This window comes from Xiphias gladius, chromosome 9 (assembly GCF_016859285.1).
Source record: "Xiphias gladius isolate SHS-SW01 ecotype Sanya breed wild chromosome 9, ASM1685928v1, whole genome shotgun sequence".
In the NCBI taxonomy this organism is placed as follows: Eukaryota; Metazoa; Chordata; class Actinopteri; order Istiophoriformes; family Xiphiidae; genus Xiphias; species Xiphias gladius.
Genome location: NC_053408.1, coordinates 15,359,713 through 15,379,175, shown reverse-complemented (window position 1 = coordinate 15,379,175; position 19,463 = coordinate 15,359,713). Strand labels below are relative to the sequence as shown.

General features: G+C 41.3%; 2 protein-coding genes across 4 annotated transcripts in view; both read left to right on the top strand.

The window, feature by feature from the left end:
* The window catches only part of baiap2l1a (BAR/IMD domain containing adaptor protein 2 like 1a), a 28,157-nt gene extending 21,819 nt beyond the window's left edge, over positions 1–6,338 (top strand). The window contains exons 12-14 of one of the 2 annotated variants that reach the window (XM_040134945.1): positions 32–179; positions 3,946–3,986; positions 4,104–6,338. In XM_040134945.1, the coding sequence (XP_039990879.1) occupies positions 32–179; positions 3,946–3,986; positions 4,104–4,176 (262 nt within the window). In that variant the 3' untranslated portion in view covers positions 4,177–6,338. Of the gene's footprint in view, positions 1–28; positions 180–3,945; positions 3,987–4,103 lie in introns of both variants that reach the window. The other variant, XM_040134944.1, reaches the window with a different exon arrangement.
* Positions 6,339–7,583: 1,245 nt separating this feature from the next.
* tecpr1a (tectonin beta-propeller repeat containing 1a) overlaps positions 7,584–19,463 on the top strand; it is a 13,735-nt gene continuing 1,855 nt past the window's right edge. The window contains exons 1-22 of one of the 2 annotated variants that reach the window (XM_040134943.1): positions 7,584–7,735; positions 9,743–9,982; positions 10,690–10,872; positions 10,978–11,100; positions 11,237–11,356; positions 11,844–12,018; positions 12,110–12,210; positions 12,810–12,911; positions 13,076–13,224; positions 13,654–14,264; positions 14,632–14,777; positions 14,938–15,093; positions 15,389–15,538; positions 15,948–16,105; positions 16,240–16,470; positions 17,031–17,127; positions 17,342–17,421; positions 17,558–17,614; positions 18,091–18,265; positions 18,626–18,761; positions 18,939–19,031; positions 19,177–19,283. In XM_040134943.1, the coding sequence (XP_039990877.1) occupies positions 9,758–9,982; positions 10,690–10,872; positions 10,978–11,100; positions 11,237–11,356; positions 11,844–12,018; positions 12,110–12,210; positions 12,810–12,911; positions 13,076–13,224; positions 13,654–14,264; positions 14,632–14,777; positions 14,938–15,093; positions 15,389–15,538; positions 15,948–16,105; positions 16,240–16,470; positions 17,031–17,127; positions 17,342–17,421; positions 17,558–17,614; positions 18,091–18,265; positions 18,626–18,761; positions 18,939–19,031; positions 19,177–19,283 (3,375 nt within the window). In that variant the 5' untranslated portion in view covers positions 7,584–7,735; positions 9,743–9,757. Of the gene's footprint in view, positions 7,740–9,742; positions 9,983–10,689; positions 10,873–10,977; positions 11,101–11,236; positions 11,357–11,843; positions 12,019–12,109; positions 12,211–12,809; positions 12,912–13,075; positions 13,225–13,653; positions 14,265–14,631; positions 14,778–14,937; positions 15,094–15,388; positions 15,539–15,947; positions 16,106–16,239; positions 16,471–17,030; positions 17,128–17,341; positions 17,422–17,557; positions 17,615–18,090; positions 18,266–18,625; positions 18,762–18,938; positions 19,032–19,176; positions 19,284–19,463 lie in introns of both variants that reach the window. The other variant, XM_040134942.1, reaches the window with a different exon arrangement.

Here is a 19,463-nt window from a genome sequence, read left to right as displayed (position 1 = left end):
AGCTGAAGCTCTACATCCTATGTCTTAGCAGCAATCTGGGCACTCCAGTGCGTCGTATGAGTGCAGCCAGTTTGCCAGAGCAGGAGGCGGAAGAGCCAGTGTTAATTCCCCCGCCAGACTACAGCGACGACATCCCCTCTAGCCCGCTGGTCTCCTCAACACCCTCGCCGCAGAACACGGTTAGTACCAGCATCTGCGTGAGCACAACCCAACCTGGTGTGCTCAAGTGTTTCTTTTTGATGAAAGGTGTCTCCATTTATCCACTCGCATAAAGAACAAAAATGAAAAACTGTCTCTTAAAGTGCAGAAAGCAATATAATCAAAACAGACTACTCTTTAATGTGGATTTAATGTTTGGGATTTGGCCATACACATACACATTATTTAAAGCTGTTGCGGTGTTTGTGGATAAAAGAGGCTGTTTTATGGATGTGGTTAACTGAACATTATTTATTCCTTTAATACATCATTTGTTACTCTTGCTTTTAGTTTGCTGTTAGTTTTTTTTAATTATGTGGAAGTACTCTACTATGAAATACAAACAAATATTCTGGTTATTTAAAATTGCATTGTCAAGTATGATTTATGTATCAAGATTTGCTTGCTGTTTTGAAAACACAATGGTCTTCCTTTATATTTTAAAATAATGACACCCAATGAACCCACTATATAAGTAATAAACAACAACATTAACGCTGCTATATTTGATATTATCATTATAACAATGAGTATGTGTAATTTGAAAGGGGTCGCTCATAGTGTTGGACCCACAGATAATTATCACCTGAATCTGCAGTTTCCCTTAGCTCTTCATAGCTTTTCAGTGTTGGTTTTACAGTCTGCAACTTTACTGTTTGGGTTCACTCTCACAGCTCTCAGCAGGCAGGTGTTCAGCACAGAAGCTCTCAAAACCTACACTACACCCGCTGTGCAGCACCGAGCGCCAGACAGACTGAGTTAGCGATTAGCTAGTAAACTTATTGGGCCATTTAGAATTTAGAGAACCAGATATTTCCCTCGAGAGATTTGCTGGAGACCAAAAACAGAACTAAAAGGAGGGTGAATATTTGACTTGCATTTGCGTTCACAACTCATTTCCGCTGCCAATAAATCAGTTATTGCAGTTTTAATGTGTCACTCTTAATCATATGTAACTTTAAAAAACCTTTATACTACTACAAGCTAATACTGATTTTATGCTAATAGCATGAAGTAAGGTACGTGGGTGTGCCCAGTGTAATTTTGGTCAACAAGACACAAAGTTGGCTAACAGTACAGGGCTTTGTGTGTGTTGGGCAGCTGCCATGTTTGAGTGTCTATGAAATGGGCCATCACATGTTCTAGAAAACGTTTCCTGATAGGATATCTCTAATGCCAACAGATCTCCTATGTCGTTGCAGTCGTTGTGCATAGTCATCGGCTCCAGCCCTTAAAACAGATTAAAGCCAGAAACACACCTCAAGTCCTCCAATCAGTTTGAGGAAATATAGTATATTTATCAAGACAATTATTTCCCAAAAGGATATGAGCCTTAAAGACGTTATGTTTTCGTTCTACAGGAGTCGGTTATTTTGCAACCTATACAGATTTAAGTAGTCCACGAAGACAAAGAGTAAAAGTGTAAAACTGACCAGAGAGTTGTTGGCTCAAAAATATTAAAAAAGACAGCTGAAAAATGCTCCAAGCCCGGTTTCTCCAGGATTTATTCAGGAATGGAGAGAGAGACTGGAGGAGAAGGAGAGAGTTACAGAGGGAGGCATAAGGACAAGGGGGTGCAGACACAATTTCATTTGTGCCTGCACTGTGTCGGCTGATTGAAAATGAACTAGTAGCTGTGCAGCCAGCAGACAAGCCCAGACACTTTCCTTTCTCCCTCATCATCACCTTCCTTAGTGCTCTGTCTGTACTCAGTGTCCTTATTATCTGCTGCCTCAGAGTTTCACCATGAAATAAACTTCTTTCTCTTATCCCAACTTAATATTCTCACAATTTCACACCATTTTTTTTAAGGACGTAGCCCAGAATAGTGAAAAACTACAATAATGCCACGCACAAAAGGTCCTCTTCACCTTCAAACATTTGTTTAGGTGAAGGCAGAGGGCTGACGGTGCTCTTTAGGTTTGTATTGTGACTGTGGGGCAAAGGTGGACCTTGTCAGTATTGCCATAGGGACTTTAGTTCCCTACGTTTAGCTTTCAGGTAGCATTGACCTCCCATGCCCTCCCACTAAACTGTTCATGAGGTACACAGACATTTGACAGGCTGCAGATAGGACAATAAAATTGAAGTGTCTCAATTTCAGTGGGAAACATTAATCGGTGGCTCGGCTCAGATATGACAGCAGTGACTCAAGAAACTGTAAAGTTGAGAGAAAAGAGTTTGAAGCTTTAAGGTTATTTAGCCAAAGTGTGCTATATGAATTGTAAGACACTGAAAAAAAGAGTAGGGATTAGAAAAAAAACCCAGACACTATACTCTATCTAAGCTAGGCTAGTTAGCTTTTAGCAGGGCTAGTTTATCTGGTGTTACTTTTTTATCATTAGATTTAGCTTTCTTACACTATGTATTTGGTATAAAAAACTCAGTTACTAAGATATTGGAGCATCACAATTGACCTTTAAATTTCAGGAAACAGGTTAGAAAAAGTCAATAAATTATCTTTAAATATCTAGCTGTGACCTGTGCTTTGTAGTTCCCTTAACATGTATGTTTTTCCAAAAATTACATATTTCTATGCCAGATTACTTTTTATATGGTAAAACAGATGTAAAAAAAGTCAAATTCTGGTTTTACCTAACCTTAGACCAAGTATATAGTTTCTGTGTTTTGGTTTTGTAGGGCAGTACTGTGCAGTAGTTATGTGACTTACTGACAACACCCAGTTGATGTATATCTTGATTTTTAATCCCTTATGTCTGCTTGCGGTGAAAACATAACTTATCCTGATATGAATGTTGATATTTTTTCTTGACAGGTTTAGAATTTTTAAGCAATTTTTTTTAAGATTAATAGTTATTGAGTATATAAGACAATGGTTTTCGGTAATATTTTGAGTCCTTTACAGTCAGGAAATCAACAAAAGCTAAATTTAAAATATTGTTTTGCTGTAGACTTGTAGATCATTTAATCAGCAATGTAGGTTTGTTGCAGGGTCACTGCGGTTGCCTTTTTGATGACTTCTGGATGTTGTCTGCTCCCTACTGGAAGAGTAGGGTAGTGCATGTTTAAGTGCAATTACTAATGAATGACATAAAGGCCTTCCTAATATGTTTTGTAACAGACGTATACTAAAAAAAGATGCATCTGAAGAATAGAATAAAATCAGTTAAGATTCCTGTAGCGGGTTACATCTTTGCACGCTGAATAAATGAATGATAAAATCTTACTTCAAACATGTGCCCTGATCTAATCTAAAGTGAAAACAACAGACTAAAGTACAAACTCATGGGTTTGATGCGAGTTCCTCTGACATATTTATTAGGTGCTATAGCACTATTCTTTAGAGCTTTACAGCATTTTATAAGCATATATGTGGCTATAATACTCTTCAGGGCACATAGCCAATGTTTTTATGTTCTTCAACTTTATTGTCCCCATGCTCACTTGGCTCTGTGGAGACGATAAGATTATCATCGTCCTCAGGTGAGAGAAAAAGACAAGCGTGTCTCTCGCCAGCCTTTCTAGATTGTCTAGATTCCAGACTCTGTGGGGTCTAAGGTTGTAGCTTAAGTACGTGTCAAAGCTCCACTCTGCTGATTGGGGGGGTAACTGTTGATGAGAAATCTTATCAAACCAGTCCAACAACACTGCCTTTCTTCACAGCTGGAGGGAGGGTGGGGGTTTGTGGTGGCTGTGGTGTGTGGAGGTGTGTTTTTAATGTTGTGTGTTTTTTCTCTTTGTCCACTGGATCTTAAAGGGTCTTTTCTTCTGTCTTTTTGACAACAGGTTTCTTTAGTCAATGGGACTGCAAAGGCTCCTTTCCTAGGGTGAGTGACCTAACCCAACTAACAAAAACTCACAGGTCGCAGCCCAATATGTGTGAGTTGATTGATTATCAGTTGATGGTGGATTTGAAATGATTTCAACCCTTTTTCTCCCTGCAGAGGAGGGAATCCATTTGCCACGGTCAAGCTGAGGCCAACTGTCACGAATGACAGATCAGCACCAAACATCTAAGGCAGAGCAGAAGACAATTTTCACCGCTGTCATGCCTTCAGGGGAATCATGCAACGTGGGACCCCTGCAACACAGTGAATATCACCCCAACCTGACATCTCACCAGCCTGCATGCTAGTCTCTCTCAGTACCGGTCTGCTCTATTAAAGGGATCCATTGTTTCTCGGCGTAAGTGTGTGTTACTGTGCCAGTGTGTGTTTTACATTAGCCACAACAGTGAAACATAGCATAAGCAACACATTGACAAACAGGATATTCTGAAAAACTTTGTAGTGCAAAGAAAATGTTTCAAATGCATCCTGTCTGTGTTTGCGTTAAAGTCGAAATTCTACCCAAAATGAAAATGTAGGCTTTGTCAAATCACCACTATGTCACTTAAAGTTGCAAGCAAATTGACAATAACATGTATTTCTTGTGGCTGCTTCACAATTAAAGCCAGGCCGTGTTTCGCCAGTTGAATACCTTTAATGTGAAGCAGCAGCAGTATAACCTAACTCAGTTCTGATGGTGTAAAGACAGTGAATAGTCAGCATTTATGAGTAAGATTAAACTAAAATGGACTATATGCATACGTCCTTTCCTGGGAATCCCTCGTGTGTAGGTAGTCAATTGGAATCCAGCGTGGATTGTTAATGGTGGAGTCCGCCATTAACAGCGAAAACTCTTATGTAGAGGATGTAACTACTGAATGTAAATACATTGAATGTGTATTGCTGAAAAAAATGCTGGCCATAAATAGAATCAAAAATGGGGTTGACTCTGAAAATGATAAGGATTATATCTTTAAACTTCAATGAAAAATATAAAACCAGACAACACTTTGTCTCAGTCCTCTTCCAAAGTACTGAAAGGTACTGGGCCATCTTTTTGAAAATGCAAGTGTAGAAACCAAAACCAGTTGCTTAAACTTTTTCTCCAAATTTCTTCAAAACACTTTTCCACCATAATCTAAGCATTTTGTAGACAAAGAATTGCAAAAGCTGCAAAAGAAAAACCCAATTTGGGACAAACATGGTGATGGAAGTGTGGACCCACCTGTTTGGTCCTTTGGCTACACAACACATGCATTACAGCGCGTAAGGTTTCTAGAGAACTTTTAGTGACTTTTTTTGTTTGCATGTGGTGTACTTGAAGATGTGTAATATGAGGCTGAGACAAAGCTGTCAGGGTTTATTGTGAGTCTGGTGGTCCCATAAATATCTAACGATTCTTTACTGACGTGAATATGGAGATAAAACCTACATCGTCATTTTGGGGTGAACTCTCCCTTTAAGATTGGGTCTTTGACAAGAAGAGAAGTACCCAATGTCATGAGGTCTTTTCAGGCTTGTTTGCGCTGCAGTCAGTGCAGTGTTTTAATACAGAATGAAGAGATCCAGGTGTATATGATAGCAACCCTGATGCTGATGAAAAAAGACCAGCACCCAGGCTGTCTTCCTGACTTGCCAAAAAATACATATACATTGTTATTTCTATTTTTATTATAATTATTTTATGTCTTTCTTTTTTTAAGAGGCATTGTGATATACAGAGGTTGTGAGAATGAAGGGAGAGTGATGTGTTGGGAAAAGGGGTTAGTCCTTTGAGTGAAGGCAAACAGTATGTCACAGTTTAAAATGAGAAGGCTATTTATATACTGTAAGTTTGTTTGAGATATTTAAATAATATATGTATGCAGAAATCCATTCTGTGAAGGTGCCCGTTTAAACACGATAGCCACTGTGCTCAATATGAGCCGTGGAGCCCAGGCTGATTTTGATTTGGCTGCTGGTATGTATTTTATATTGGTAAAATAACCTTTTGATGAAGGGAATATTTTTCACTACTCATGGTTCCACTGTTTAATGTAGATTCTGTGAGCAATGCATAGTTCATGGAAAATAAATATGTACCGTACTGGTAGACATTTGCATTGTATGTGAATATGGTGGGTCATTGTTTGAAATGAACAAAGTGTTAATTATTTTGTGAGGAAGGGGACTTTTTTTTGCCATGTATTTGCTTTACAGGATGTAAATGTATGATGAGGAGCTGATTGATGAAACATTTTATTGATCATAGACCCACTGATGTATGTAAGTGAACCCATCATACTGACATAGTTAATGCCACATGCTTTCTTCAGAGTACCTTGCCACTGTGTTGACCAATGTAGTCTTTTTTTTTTCTCAATAAAACACAATAAAGTAAAAGTCTGCATAATTAATGTTCAGTTGCATTTTCTGTTTTTCCTCTCACTGGCTTCTGTAACAAGTTGTGTTGTTTCACTCAGCTGAAGCAGAAGGATGGCAGTTTTTATCATGATTCAACATCATAAATGTTACTTCCCCACACAGGATAATACTTTGAGGAAGACATTGGGATAAAATTTATTTCCTGTTTTTACTCACCCCGTGATTTTAGAAGCGTAGTTATTATCAAACCAACTACCATTCATACAATTAATATACAGTGTAAAAACTTAAGATATCAGTTTTTTTAGGTGTGTGGGTTCTAAAATTATATATATATAGGAAAAAAACCTTGCTCTGTCATAATAATAAAATAGATTAAAAGGAGATAGGAGAAGTGATACAAAAATATAAGAATTAGTGTGAGTAATAGTGAGAAAGGAGTACTTTGATCAGGGGTCTCAAACCAGCGGCCCAGGGATCAGGTGCCTGGATGTCTAATGGGAGTCTTTTATTTCAAAGTGGTCTTTTCATTTTCTAGCGAGGCCGCAAAATCCAAGCATAAAAACTGATTTTTTTTTGGTCTCACATTTAACATTTAACAAGCTACATTTTCGCTGAGCAACATAAACACATAAACAGCGCTCCAATCTACCGTGGCACGCTTGACACCAAAGCATGTCTTTCTAAACCTACAACAAAGGCTGACACCTGGAGCACAGACAGCTAGAGAGGAGGCCAGTAGATTTTTTTTTTTTTTTTTTTGCATGGAGTTCGACTGCTCCTGTCTCATTAGCTGTTGTTCATCAGGAAAACAACCTGTGATCCCCGGCCCAGATCACCCACACTTCCCTGATTATGAGGGATGTGAGGGATGCTGGCTTGTCATTGAAAAAAACTGTCACCTTCTCTTTTTCAGCATCCTAAAAAATAATGTGTGTGTGTGTGTGTGTGTGTGTGTGTGTGTGTGTGTGTGTGTGTGTGTGTGTGTGTGTGTGTGTGTGTGTGTGTGTGTGTTTTAAGTGAATAGTATTATAAGTTGTGTTCTCTAATTGGGCTGCTAGGGAACAAAACCTTATTAAAAACACGAGTCTACTCTTTTTGGGGGGACCTGGACATAAAGAGGTTCAGACTGGGTTAGGAGCCCGTAGCTCCGGTTGTTTTAGGTTCTGCCCCAGCAGCGCCCCCTGCTGGATGCCACGAGCTACCTTGCTGCCACGGAAACAGCCAATGGGAACACTTCCTGTTTCACACTGGGGAAAAATTACGATGTGAATATCAGAGTGTACGTTATGATTTAACCCCCTGTCCATTCATTACCACTCGCTGAATGAACAGCGGCGACATCCCGCCTGCGCCGGTAGACGGTTTATGCGAGGAAGCTCAAGGTTGGTGAGTTTGAACTCCCGTGAATTTTCTATTTCTAGAGGGCTAAGCCTGTAAGCCTGCACCAAAAACAAGCTGAGTGTTGTCGTTGGAGCCTCTAAAGCTGGTTTCACAGGTACAGTGCACGTTTGTTTTTTAGCATTACGTGTCTGTCTCCCAGCACTCACACCTGCGGTGTATTATAAATTACGGACTCATTTGTGGCTCCTGTGGTTAGCATGGTGTTAATATGCAGCTCCCTTGTTACAATGTAACAAGCGTCAACGCATCATTTTGTTGATTTTACTGAAGTGTCATCATTGCCGGAACTTTTAAGGTGTATGTAGGCCAATTCACGGCCTATTTTTATTACTATTATTATAATTATTATCGTGGGTATGTGCTGAATGTAGGTGACGGAGGAAGACGCCTTTTAGCAGCAGCATCCCTGCCGGTTAAGCAATGTTGTGAAAATGGAGAGCGCTTAAAACAAGCCTTTCAGCAAGCCCGGCGTGGTTTACTGTATTTCACAGTCATTTCACACTGGCTTAGGTGTCGTGAAGGCACTGTCCAGGATGCAGAGTTGGGGGTCCGGTAGCGTTGTGGAATTATCGAGGCTTTGGGTCAGACATGAAAAATGGAGCAAATGTGGTGTAAACACAGCGCAGCAAGGATCGGGGCCACCTCACAACATGATCCTGATTACCGAGTAGAGCTCTGCCCTTTCATCCCTGTTTTCCTTCCTGAGTGTTACGTGGGCAAACTCACGTCCTCTACTTTAGTTACTGTACAATTCAAATTTTGGCTTAGTTAATTACATAACTTTACAGTGCTGCTTTTGTTGTTTAACAAAATTGTACAATATACAATAGTGAATCAATGCTTCAGTATTATATTGGACTGTATCAGAATTAAGGTTTAGAATTATTACTCAAATAATTATTACAGCACTTAAACTACTATTATTACCTCTGCCAAGGAGGTTGTGTTTTCACACGCGTCTGTTTGTTGGTTTCTTTGTTTGATTACCGAAAAAGTACTGAACCGATTTAAACCAAGTTTGGTTTAAACCCAATTTAATTGGGCCAGGGAAAAACACATTAAATTTTGGTGTGGATCCAGTTAAAGGGGCAGATCCAGGAATTGTTTTCTCACTTTCCCTAACAGTGCAAAAAAGGGCATTTTCCACATTTTCCTCGATATTTGGCCATGGCAAGGTATGCGCTCTCCAGAGTGCCATTCTAGTAATTTACAGTATATGTAACCTTCAACTTACTTCTTTTTGTCCCTTTGTTTCAGAGTAATTTTAGTTCCTACCTGCCGTTGCTATACTGGGGACAGTTGTGACTATAACAGTTATGGGGTAACCTTTACAAAAAAGATGGTTGTTGTTGGTTGTTATGGTGTTGGGCCATGTTGGTTTTTGTTGGTGGCAATTAATGAAGGTTATTCAAGGAGAAACTGCTTATTATCCACAGCCGAGACTGGAGAATGCTACCCATCAAAAACTTAGCATTACACAGTATGCACTTTTTTGTACTGTGTGTTTCTTTTTTTATTTAGACAAATGTATATGTATATGTTGTTTTATGGCAGAATCAAATCAGATTCTTCTACTTAATTCTCTCCATCACAACGTTTTGTTCTCCAATTTGTTTCTCCGGCCTTATAAATTCATTTTGTGCTGCTTGTCAGCCTCTTTCCTTTAACCTAACCTTTCAAACCCTGCCAGTCCACCACTTGCTTCTTAATTATGAATACAAGTTGTGTAGACAGCATTTATATAACTGTCATAACTGTATTTGAAATTCAAGGCAGGATCACAAAGATACCATTTGCAAATACATTTTTAAAATGATTCTTGAATCATTTCATTTGACACACTCTAAAGAAGCAGCCATAAATAGAATTGTGTCGGGTGTGAATATTAGCTAATGTGATGTACAGGAAGTAGCAGATACAGATTACGTACCTGACATTGTCATACACTGTGGTCAGTTTGCCAGTTTTATAATTTAAAACTTTCCCAGGTCCCAGGTGCAGCCATGCCCGTCTCCCTGCTGTGGGCGGTGGATGTGTATGGGCGGGTCTACAGCCTGTCCACAGCAGGCCAGCAGTGGGAACATTGCCATGATGCCCAGATGGAGTTCAAACGGGTGACAGCGGCTCAGCAGTGCTGCTGGGGCATCGCCTGCGACAATAACATCTATCTGAATGTCCACGCTTCTGACCTGCCCGTCCGCTACCAGGAGGAGACCTACGAGAATCAAGTGGGTCTCTTCTAGTTTCATTCATTTACACAGTTTGTTTCTGCAAAAAAAAATTTATTCAATTTTTAAAAGATACTTACTTGAGTCAAGGTTAAAAATACACAAAGTGTTATTTTTTCTCTCAGTATGCAAGTTAAAAATGCCTTTACTTTTTACTGTGGGTATCCTTTATTTCCTGGACAAAGTATACTAAGTAAAATTGAAAATGTGGAGTTCCCCTTGGACCTGTCTTTCGTGTGATTGAGTGACTGAAAAAGTAAGTGCAATCTCCTCTGTGTTCCACTTCCTCTGTTGCTAACTCCAGCACACTGCGCAGCTGTGTACCTTAACAAGCACATGAGAAGCTTGTGGAACCACTTTTGAGTCAAAAGGCCACATACAGTGACAGTATACTGTACTGTGTGTGAAGCTCAAATTGGAGAAAAATACCAAGTAGATTCATGGATCCTGGGAATGACTGCAAACTTTTTGGACCATCAGGTTGCGTCATCTTATGTGCATTAAGTCAGTGTTCTGTAGTGGCATTGCTGTCCTTGTGACTTCCTCTTACATCTCAGCAAAAGTGGTGTTTGGCAGAAAATGTTTCAAACACAGTGAAGCTTGTGGTGGTGGGGTGGGGCTGTATTATGGGAAAACCAAGGGGAAAAGGTTACTTTTGCTTTGTTTGTTTTGACCCTCTGTGTGCCCAATCGCTGTCTGTCTGTCAGCGATGGAATCCTGTCGATGGTTTCTCTGAGCGTTTGTTGCCAAGCGACCGCTGGCAGTGGAGTGATGTCACGGGTCTGCAACACCAGCCTCTGGACAGTTTTCAACTTCCCTCTAAAAGCTGGGAGTGGGAGGGAGACTGGTACGCGGATGAAAACTTTGAGGGAGAGGCCACAGAGAAAGGCGTGAGTGTCTGGTGATTTTTTTGCTCGCGTCGACCTAATTTACATTTTTACCTCTTCCATTTTATCCTGGCCTTGTATTAATGATTGAGGTGTTTGTGTTTGCAGGGATGGACCTATGCCATTGACTTCCCCGCCACCTACACCAAAGACAAGAAGTGGAACTCCTGTGTCCGTCGCAGGCGCTGGCTGCGCTACAGGAGGTACAAAGCCATGGATACCTGGGCTAAGGTAAGAGCTGTAGTGTGTGTGTGTGTGTGTGTGTGTGTGTGTGTGTGTGTGTGTGTGTGTGTGTGTGTGTGTGTGTGTGTGTGAGAAGCCTGTCAGTTTGTTCAACTGCAATCTGTCCTCCTGTGTGTGCTGACAGATCCCCTCACAGCAGACAACTCTACCAGATCCCTTCAGCGACATCAGCTGTGGAGGTTGGGAGATCAGTGAGGAGCCCAGGGGCCGGCTGTCACTGTGGGCTGTTTCCCTACAGGGCAAGGTACAGTGCACAGCGACCTTAGCCTTGGGTATCCATGGCAAAATACTCTAAAGTCATACTAGGGACTTGATTACCTTGTAATTTGCATAAATAAAGTCAGTTATAGTGTGGAAAAACAGTATTTCACTGTCCTCTCATGCACAATGCATTGCATTTTCTGGTATTTGCCTTTGTGAAAGAGCAATAATCATCAATCAATAATATGTACACAGTGATACAGCATGGTTGATGCGGGCAAAATAACTACCTAAGCATATCTTGCAGTTTGTACAACTAAAGCTTTGCTGACATGCAGCTCATAAAATCTGTCACGCTTTATAAAATAAATACTCTAATAACTGTGTGTATTGTAATGCGTCTGTCTAATCTACAGTCTTGTCGCATCAACTGTATTTAAATAGCTTGATGCAAATAGTCTTTTCCCCCCACTTAACTGTTTTGCTATCAGTCTTGATTATCTAACCCCTCCACTTCCCTCTTCATCTAGGTGTGGTTCAGAGAGGGCATCTGTCACCACAATCCTGAGGGCTCCTTGTGGGAGGAGGTGCCTCTCCCTGGGGAGGTGGTCCAGATCAGCTGTGGCCCGGGGGACCTAGTTTGGGCGGTGCTGTGGGAGGGGCAGCTCATTGTCAGGGAGGGCATTGGCCGAGATTGCCCCAAAGGTACACAAGCTCACTGGTGGGAGAAGGATGTGGTGTGTGTATCTGTGTTTGTCTATCCTATTTCTGGAGAATATTATTTTCTGCATGCCAGGTACCTCCTGGGCGGTGGTGGACTCTCCCAGTCCTGATGTGGGTGCCATACACGTAGCCGTGGGAATCCATGTTGTTTGGGCTGTGACCAAAGACAACAAAGTAAGAAATTCTGTGATGAGCATTATAAAGACACATTACATGGTTGGAATAATGCTGCAAGCATAGAAAGTGAAATCTTCACCATCTACCACCTGATTAAGTACTTTTAGATGGTTGTTTTGGTTTGGTTATTTATTTATTTATTATTATTTTTTTTTGATAGTATTATCCAGTATCTTACTTTTCTTACTTTGCATTCCTATATTTATCATAACTGCACATAGCTGTGTATATATACACTCAGTTGTCAGTTTATTAAGAACACCTAGCTAAAACTAATGAAGTCTATTATAACAGCCTTGCCAGAAATCCTACCTTCATTAAGGTTATAATGTTGAGTTTTTGTTGAAAATTTGTTAAAGATGTGTTGATTCAACTGCATGATCATTTTGGAAGCTGTAGATTGTGGTGCTGTTGAACTGTATCAAATTATACAAAGAGGTTGAGAATGTTGGAATTGATTGATTTCCCTGACACTGTATGCTAAACAAGAAAACTGCATTGAGAGAAGGAACAGGCTACTGATATTGACAATAGTGTTGGAGCAGGTGTGTGTCATGGTAAAGAGCACTTTTCTGCCCACTTTCCTGTTTCTTCAGCTGTGGTTCAGACGTGGCGTTAACTCCCACAACCCCTGTGGCTCGGGCTGGATAAGCATGGTTGGAGAGATGATCATGATCAACGTAGGACTCAACGACCAGGTGATTTCCAGCCGAATGACATCATGTCCTGCGTACAACTGTTAGGAATTAACATATCAAATACCTTTTCTCTTCTGGTTGCTTTAGCATTGCCATGCAGCTTTTATTTTGTCAAGTCATAGGACATGGACATATTCATGAGAACCTGTTGCTGCTCTGTGTAGGTGTGGGGTATCAGTTGTGAGGACCGGGCGGTGTACTTCAGACAGGGTGTGACCTCCAGCGAACTGAGTGGAAAAATCTGGAAGGTTATCAGTGTTCCTCGAGATGGAGATCGATCTCACTCCAGTGCCAGCACAAACAGCCTGCAGAGGTGGACAGGCCTCAGTGAACACAAACACACACACACACGCACACACACACGCACACACACACATGCACACACACGCACACAAAATATGGACATTTTAGGTATAGGGTTTATATGGTTCACACTCATACATGATGTGAAGATGTGAAGGAGGTGGACAAATTAAACATGAACTCAAACAAGAAAAAGATCTTATAGTACAGTACTTTGACTTGATTAAACTTCATGCTCAAACTCTTTCGGAAACAGGCTTGAACTTATACAATTAATCTCCAAATTTCACTGAAAGACACCGGAAAAAGCTTTAATTAACTACAGACATCAGTTTTCAGTGCAGGCCATCATTTCAACGTACATACAATATGAAAATATTTGCTGGGAAAACAATAATAAATTGATTCAGTTTCTCTTTCTCTTCCCTCCATTTCATAGTGCTGGATGTTACTTCTGTGGTGAGGTGCGTGCTCAGTCAGTAGTGAGTGATGTGGAGTCAGACACAGAGAAAGGATCTACAGATGGAGCCGCCTGCCTTGTAACCTCTGCCTCCCCAGAGTCCTTTGTTGATACCCCCACAGGTTACACCTCTGACCAGCTCACTGGCACCCACAAACCCCACATCCCCAAAGTCACCAGCGACAGTTTCATCTCTGAACTGGTCTCTGATCGAGAGCCCTCAAAGACCTCAAGGGATGTCGGATCTACCACTCCTGCTGTTCTGGAAGAAGAGACCACCCTGGGAGAAGGAGAGGTCAAAGCTCCCTGTACTGGTGTAGCTTTTAACCCCAGTCAGTTCGGAGGTCCTCTTGACCCACAGTGGAGTAACGTGGACCTGGAAGAGGCACAGGGCCAGCAGGCCGAGACTGGAGCAATGCAGGAATCAGCCGATACTTGCAGTTTATCATCAGTGGCTACATACAACCTTGTCATGGAGGACCCATATGGGGCAGAGGAGCACCCTCTGTGGGCATGGGTCAGTGGAGGAGGCTGCTCTGTGGACAGTCACTCCCAACTCAACTGGTTCAACTGCTCTATGAACACTTCATGTGAGTTCAGTGAGATAGCTGAGATTTTTTAGAATCTCACTGAATCGATGCCTGAAAAATTTAGGCTGTTCTGTAGATCAAAGAGAGGTTTAACTAGTTCTAGCTCCAAGTCAGTTATAAAAGTGATGCAAAATAATTGTTAAACGAGAATGGAGCCCCAGAACATGCCATAGGCTGACTATTCATGTGATATACGGCCTCAGAAGGCAGGGCTGTGCTTATATTTCCATTTCATGTCTGCAGGAAAATTCTACTTTTCTACCATTTCCTTTTTCTGGTGCCATTAAGGCTCAGTATCTGTCGTTTTTGTTTCCTTTATTGACATTAGTAATTTGACTTTTTTTTATTTCTACATTTCTTCCTCCAGCTTTGGTTCACTCAGTCCAGTCCATGAGTCTATCTGTAACCCCAGGCCAGACGGCAGCCTGGCGGAGACAAATCTTTGAACAACTCAGTGAGAGGACCAAGAGAGAGATGGATAATTTCAGACATTATGAACAAGCCATAGAACAGGTACATTTGGTATAGGTTATGACCTGCACAAATGCAGGAATTTCTTTGGGATATTTCTTACTTTTCCTTGATTCTGTCTCATGTTATATCGCCTTTATGTGGTTGTTTTTGATTAATTTATTTCTCTATTTATTTGCCTGAACATCTGCCGCCATTACAGTCTGTGTGGGTGAAGAAGGGAACTATGCAGTGGTGGAGAGACTGGAAGCCACACAAGTGGATAGACGTTCATTTTGCCTTAGAGCAGTTTTCAGGACCAGAGGGCAACAAGGACGGCATCCTTTTCATCTATTACAACTTCTATGAGGAGAAGAAGGTGAGAAAGAAGAGTGTATGTGTATGCGTGTGTACACGTGACAGTCTCATATGCCTTCCTGAGGGAGATAGTTGTCTTGATAATTCATTGTTACTGTCAGAATGTCACAATGCCTGTCCATGTTAACACAATAAATACCCTCTGAAACTAGAATGACTTTTTCAAATGAGTCAGTGCTGCTGTTCCTCTCTTGCACTCACTACTGCTTTCTTTGTCTTCTTTCTTCCTCTATTTACTTTTTTTTACTTTCGATCTACCTTTTCTTTTCCTCTCTCCCTGCTGTCACTCTCTTCAGTACCTGCATGCCTTCATCAATGAGATCACCATTCTGGTTCCTGTGCTAAATGACTCCAAACACACTTTTGCCATCTACACTCCTGAGCGGACCAAACAGAGGTGGCCAATCAGATTGGCAGCAGCCACAGAGCTGGAAATGCACGACTGGGTATGTATAGCTACAACACAGCATGCTTGCTTTCTTGGACTGCGTAGATTTCCAACTGAAAAAGGTTTTAGAACCAAATGGTTTCATGTGAAAATATTACTAATGTACTGAAATAACACTATTTGTATAAATACAGGACATATCCATCTTCTAAGTGGAGTTCACCACTCTTATTGATCAAAGTAACTGCCATGAAAAAAGATAAATTTTAGACGGTGAATCAGAGAGAAAAGAAATTGTGTACTATATTTTGTTGTTCTGTCTTCTGAAATGCTCATGTGATTTGCATATAAATTTCTGCCATTTCCTTTTTCTTGCCCTCTTTCTGTCTCTTCTTATCACTTCTCATTTGTCTCTCCCTCCCTTTCTGACTTCCTCTGTCTGCCTCCGCCTCCCTCCCGGTGTCCAGCTGGCGTTGTTGAGTGTGTCATGCTGCGACTCCAGGGGGATCCAGGGTCCTCCCTCCAAACAGGCCATCTGGTCCGTCACCTGTAAAGGAGACATCTTTGTCAGTGAGCCCTCTCCTGGTCTGGAGGCCATGCCTTACCCCACCCCCAGCGACCAGATGTAAGAATAAGATGGGGTGCTGGAGAAAAAAATATAACACTTACCTTCTGATAGATAAGGAAGTAAAAAAAAAAAAAAAAAAAAGAGTTTTCCCTTCTCCACCTCATGTATAAATCTTCTTTTACTTTGTGCAGGTTCTGGCGGCAGGTTGGAGGGCACCTGCGTGTTGTAGAGTGTAACAGCTTTGGGATAGTGTGGGGGATTGGCTATGACCACACTGCTTGGGTCTACACCGGGGGCTACGGAGGGGGCTTCTTCCAGGGACTGGCCAGCAGCACAGATAACATTTACACACAAACTGATGTCAAGAGTGTCTACATCTTTGAGAACCAGAGGTGGAACCCTGTCACAGGCTACACCAACAGGTGCTCACCCCAGATACCTCTGAGATTCAAATTGAAGAGGGGAGTTTGTACTTCCCACTTTGTATGTCTGAAACACATTTTTGTCAGTAGAAATTGTTGCTGACATATTTCCAATGATTTGTTTTGTAATATAGTTGAATTGTCTCCAACACTGATAGGGCTATACTGTCTACAGAGACATATGGGAGTCAAAAGTGGTAGTAAAGTCCACTCTATTTTGAGTTTATAAAAAAGTGGATTTTCACATTTAAGAACTATGGTGAAATTGCACTGAAGACACATTTCAGCTCTGATTGTTTACACGTAACAAAATGTGACAAATAAGACTACTGTAAGACTGCCTTTTACAGGTATTTGATAGGATTTAAAGATTTTTTACACAAGCAAATTAATTACATTTCATTTTTTTCCCTAAACATCTAAACCTCTACCATTACATCATGATGTGACAAACAAATTGTCACTTTGCTACCACTGCTGAAGCACATGTTGTTTTTGATAGTTTGACCTGAGTTGTGAGTCAGTCATGTCTCATTTTAAGTCTGTTTGCTTTGTTTAAGAGGTCTACCTACAGACCGCTACATGTGGAGTGATGCATCAGGACTACATGAGTGCACAAAAACAAATACCAAACCTCCCTCCCCTCAGTGGACATGGGTAAGTAAAGCTACACTCACACACACACACACACACTCACACACACATAAATACACACGGGAAATGCCCTGTGGTGATTTGAAACCAGTTCTGTGGTACTCAGGTTGACTTTAAGTTGAATACTATAAATATTTGGTCTTGAATTATCATAGATGTCGAGTCAAAAAAGCTGATGTGTTCGCCTTATTTCACTTCCCATATGTGCTGTTTTCAGGTGTCTGACTGGGCCATCGACTACAGTGTCTCTGGAGGGACAGACAGAGAAGGCTGGCAATATGCAGCTGATTTTCCGGCGTAGGTTTCATTTAACGTTCCTCAGACCCACCTGCTGTGACTGTTGGTATAAATTACGCTGCCCTCATTGTCATGACCTTCACTTATTTTTGTTTTTCTACAATTCTTCCTTCCTTTTCCCCATCTCTCCGTGCAGGTCATATCATGGCTATAAAACGATGAAGGACTTTGTCCGTCGCAGGCGTTGGGCCAGGTACTATAAAAAGCAACATAGCAACGTGGCATTTTAGTCTCTCCAATATAGTTGTTCAACAGTGATCCAAGTGTGCCCAGTGCACTAGTAGACATTTGTAGTTTTTGTTTGAGTGTGTGTGTGTTATTTTTGTTCAGTCAACAGGGACAATAGGGTTGGACAGGAGTTGATCTCTGGTCAGTGTGGTGAAATATATTTTAATGATTAATCAGTAAGCAATAATTACTAAAATGTGTTTCTGATGTTAAAATAACATGCTAATCACATAAGATTTTTACTGTAGATCTTTAAATAGTATTGAATATTTGATTGATGTGAAATATATGGAGATGTTCGACACAGTAGAAGGAGCATCTTTGCAATTATTGATCTTTGATGTGGGTTCTTTGCCACACCTAATCCTCCAGCAGCGTCTTTAGCTGCAGGTATAGCAGTTAAGGGCACATGTGAGCACCTGTGTTTTTCCTCCTGCACAGGAAATGTAAATTGGCCACTACAGGACCATGGCAAGAAATCCCACCCATCCCACTGAATGACCTGACCATCTTGCCGTGTGCCACTCAGAGAAGCGTGGACGTGGTTCCTCTGTGGGCGATCAGCAACAAGGGAGACGTGCTCTGCCGACTGGGAGTCACCGCACTGACACCTGCTGTGAGTCACATAAATAATATGCAAGCAGACACCCAAGGAAAGTTTTTACACCACATGGTGAGTCACCCATAAACATTTACTGCCATTTTCCAGCTCTCATCACAAATGTAAAGTATAGTAGTGCAAATTACCACATTGCCCCTCCTCAGTGTGTGGGATCTTTTGCTTATGTTTAGTCCTAATGGTCTAAAGTCCTAATAGACTAAAGTCATAAAAGACTTTGATACAGGACTGCAGAAGGTTGATAAGTAGCTAAATATAGAGAATGAAAAGGTACTTCCAGTGTAGCTGCAAAAAACAAAACAAATCAAACAGTAGTTGAGAGGTAATTGTTCTAACATCCTCTTGTTGGTCTCTCAGGGATCCTCGTGGCTCCACGTGGGAACTGACCAGCCTTTCAAATCCATCTCCATCGGTGCTGCCAGCCAGGTTTGGGCCATTGCAAAAGACGGTTCTGCCTTTTATAGGGGATCTGTCTCTCCTCACAGCCCTGCAGGTCAGTGGGATAAACTGTGATATTCTGCTTGGAAGAATATAGAATATCCCATTAATGTCCCTGTCAACTTGGAATCAAAAACATTTCGATGTACTTAAAAATGAGCAGCGTTAAGGTGCAAACAGACATGATTTTCACTTATGTAGTACTATGTGTGTATTGTGTCTCCCTCTGCAGGAGACTGTTGGTACCACATCCCCTCCCCAGCCAAACAAAAGATGAGGCAGGTGTCTGTTGGGAGGACATCGGTCTACACTGTAGATGAAAATGGTAAAGCAACTGGATTTGTATTTACAATGTACATTTATGGATTGGTGATGTACCCTAATTTAAAAATCTAAAGTTTTTGAGAGACTTTATGATTCTTGTTAGTCCCTTTCTGATCATGTCTCTGATGTGGCTATTTCCTGTCCAGGTAACTTGTGGTACAGGCAGGGTGTGACCCCCAGCTACCCTCAGGGCTCCACCTGGGAACACATCTCTAATAACGTACGCAAGGTCTCTGTAGGGCCTCTGGACCAGGTGGGTACAAGGATGTCAGTACTGCACCATGACACTTACCTCAATTTTATCTATATTGAAGTAACTGATAGATGGTGATGTGATAGCCGACATATTCATTCAGCAGTTCTGTACCTTTGATTTTCTGTGGTTTGAAGCATCACCGGCCAGCTGGGTTGGTAAACATGAGCTTGTTGTGGA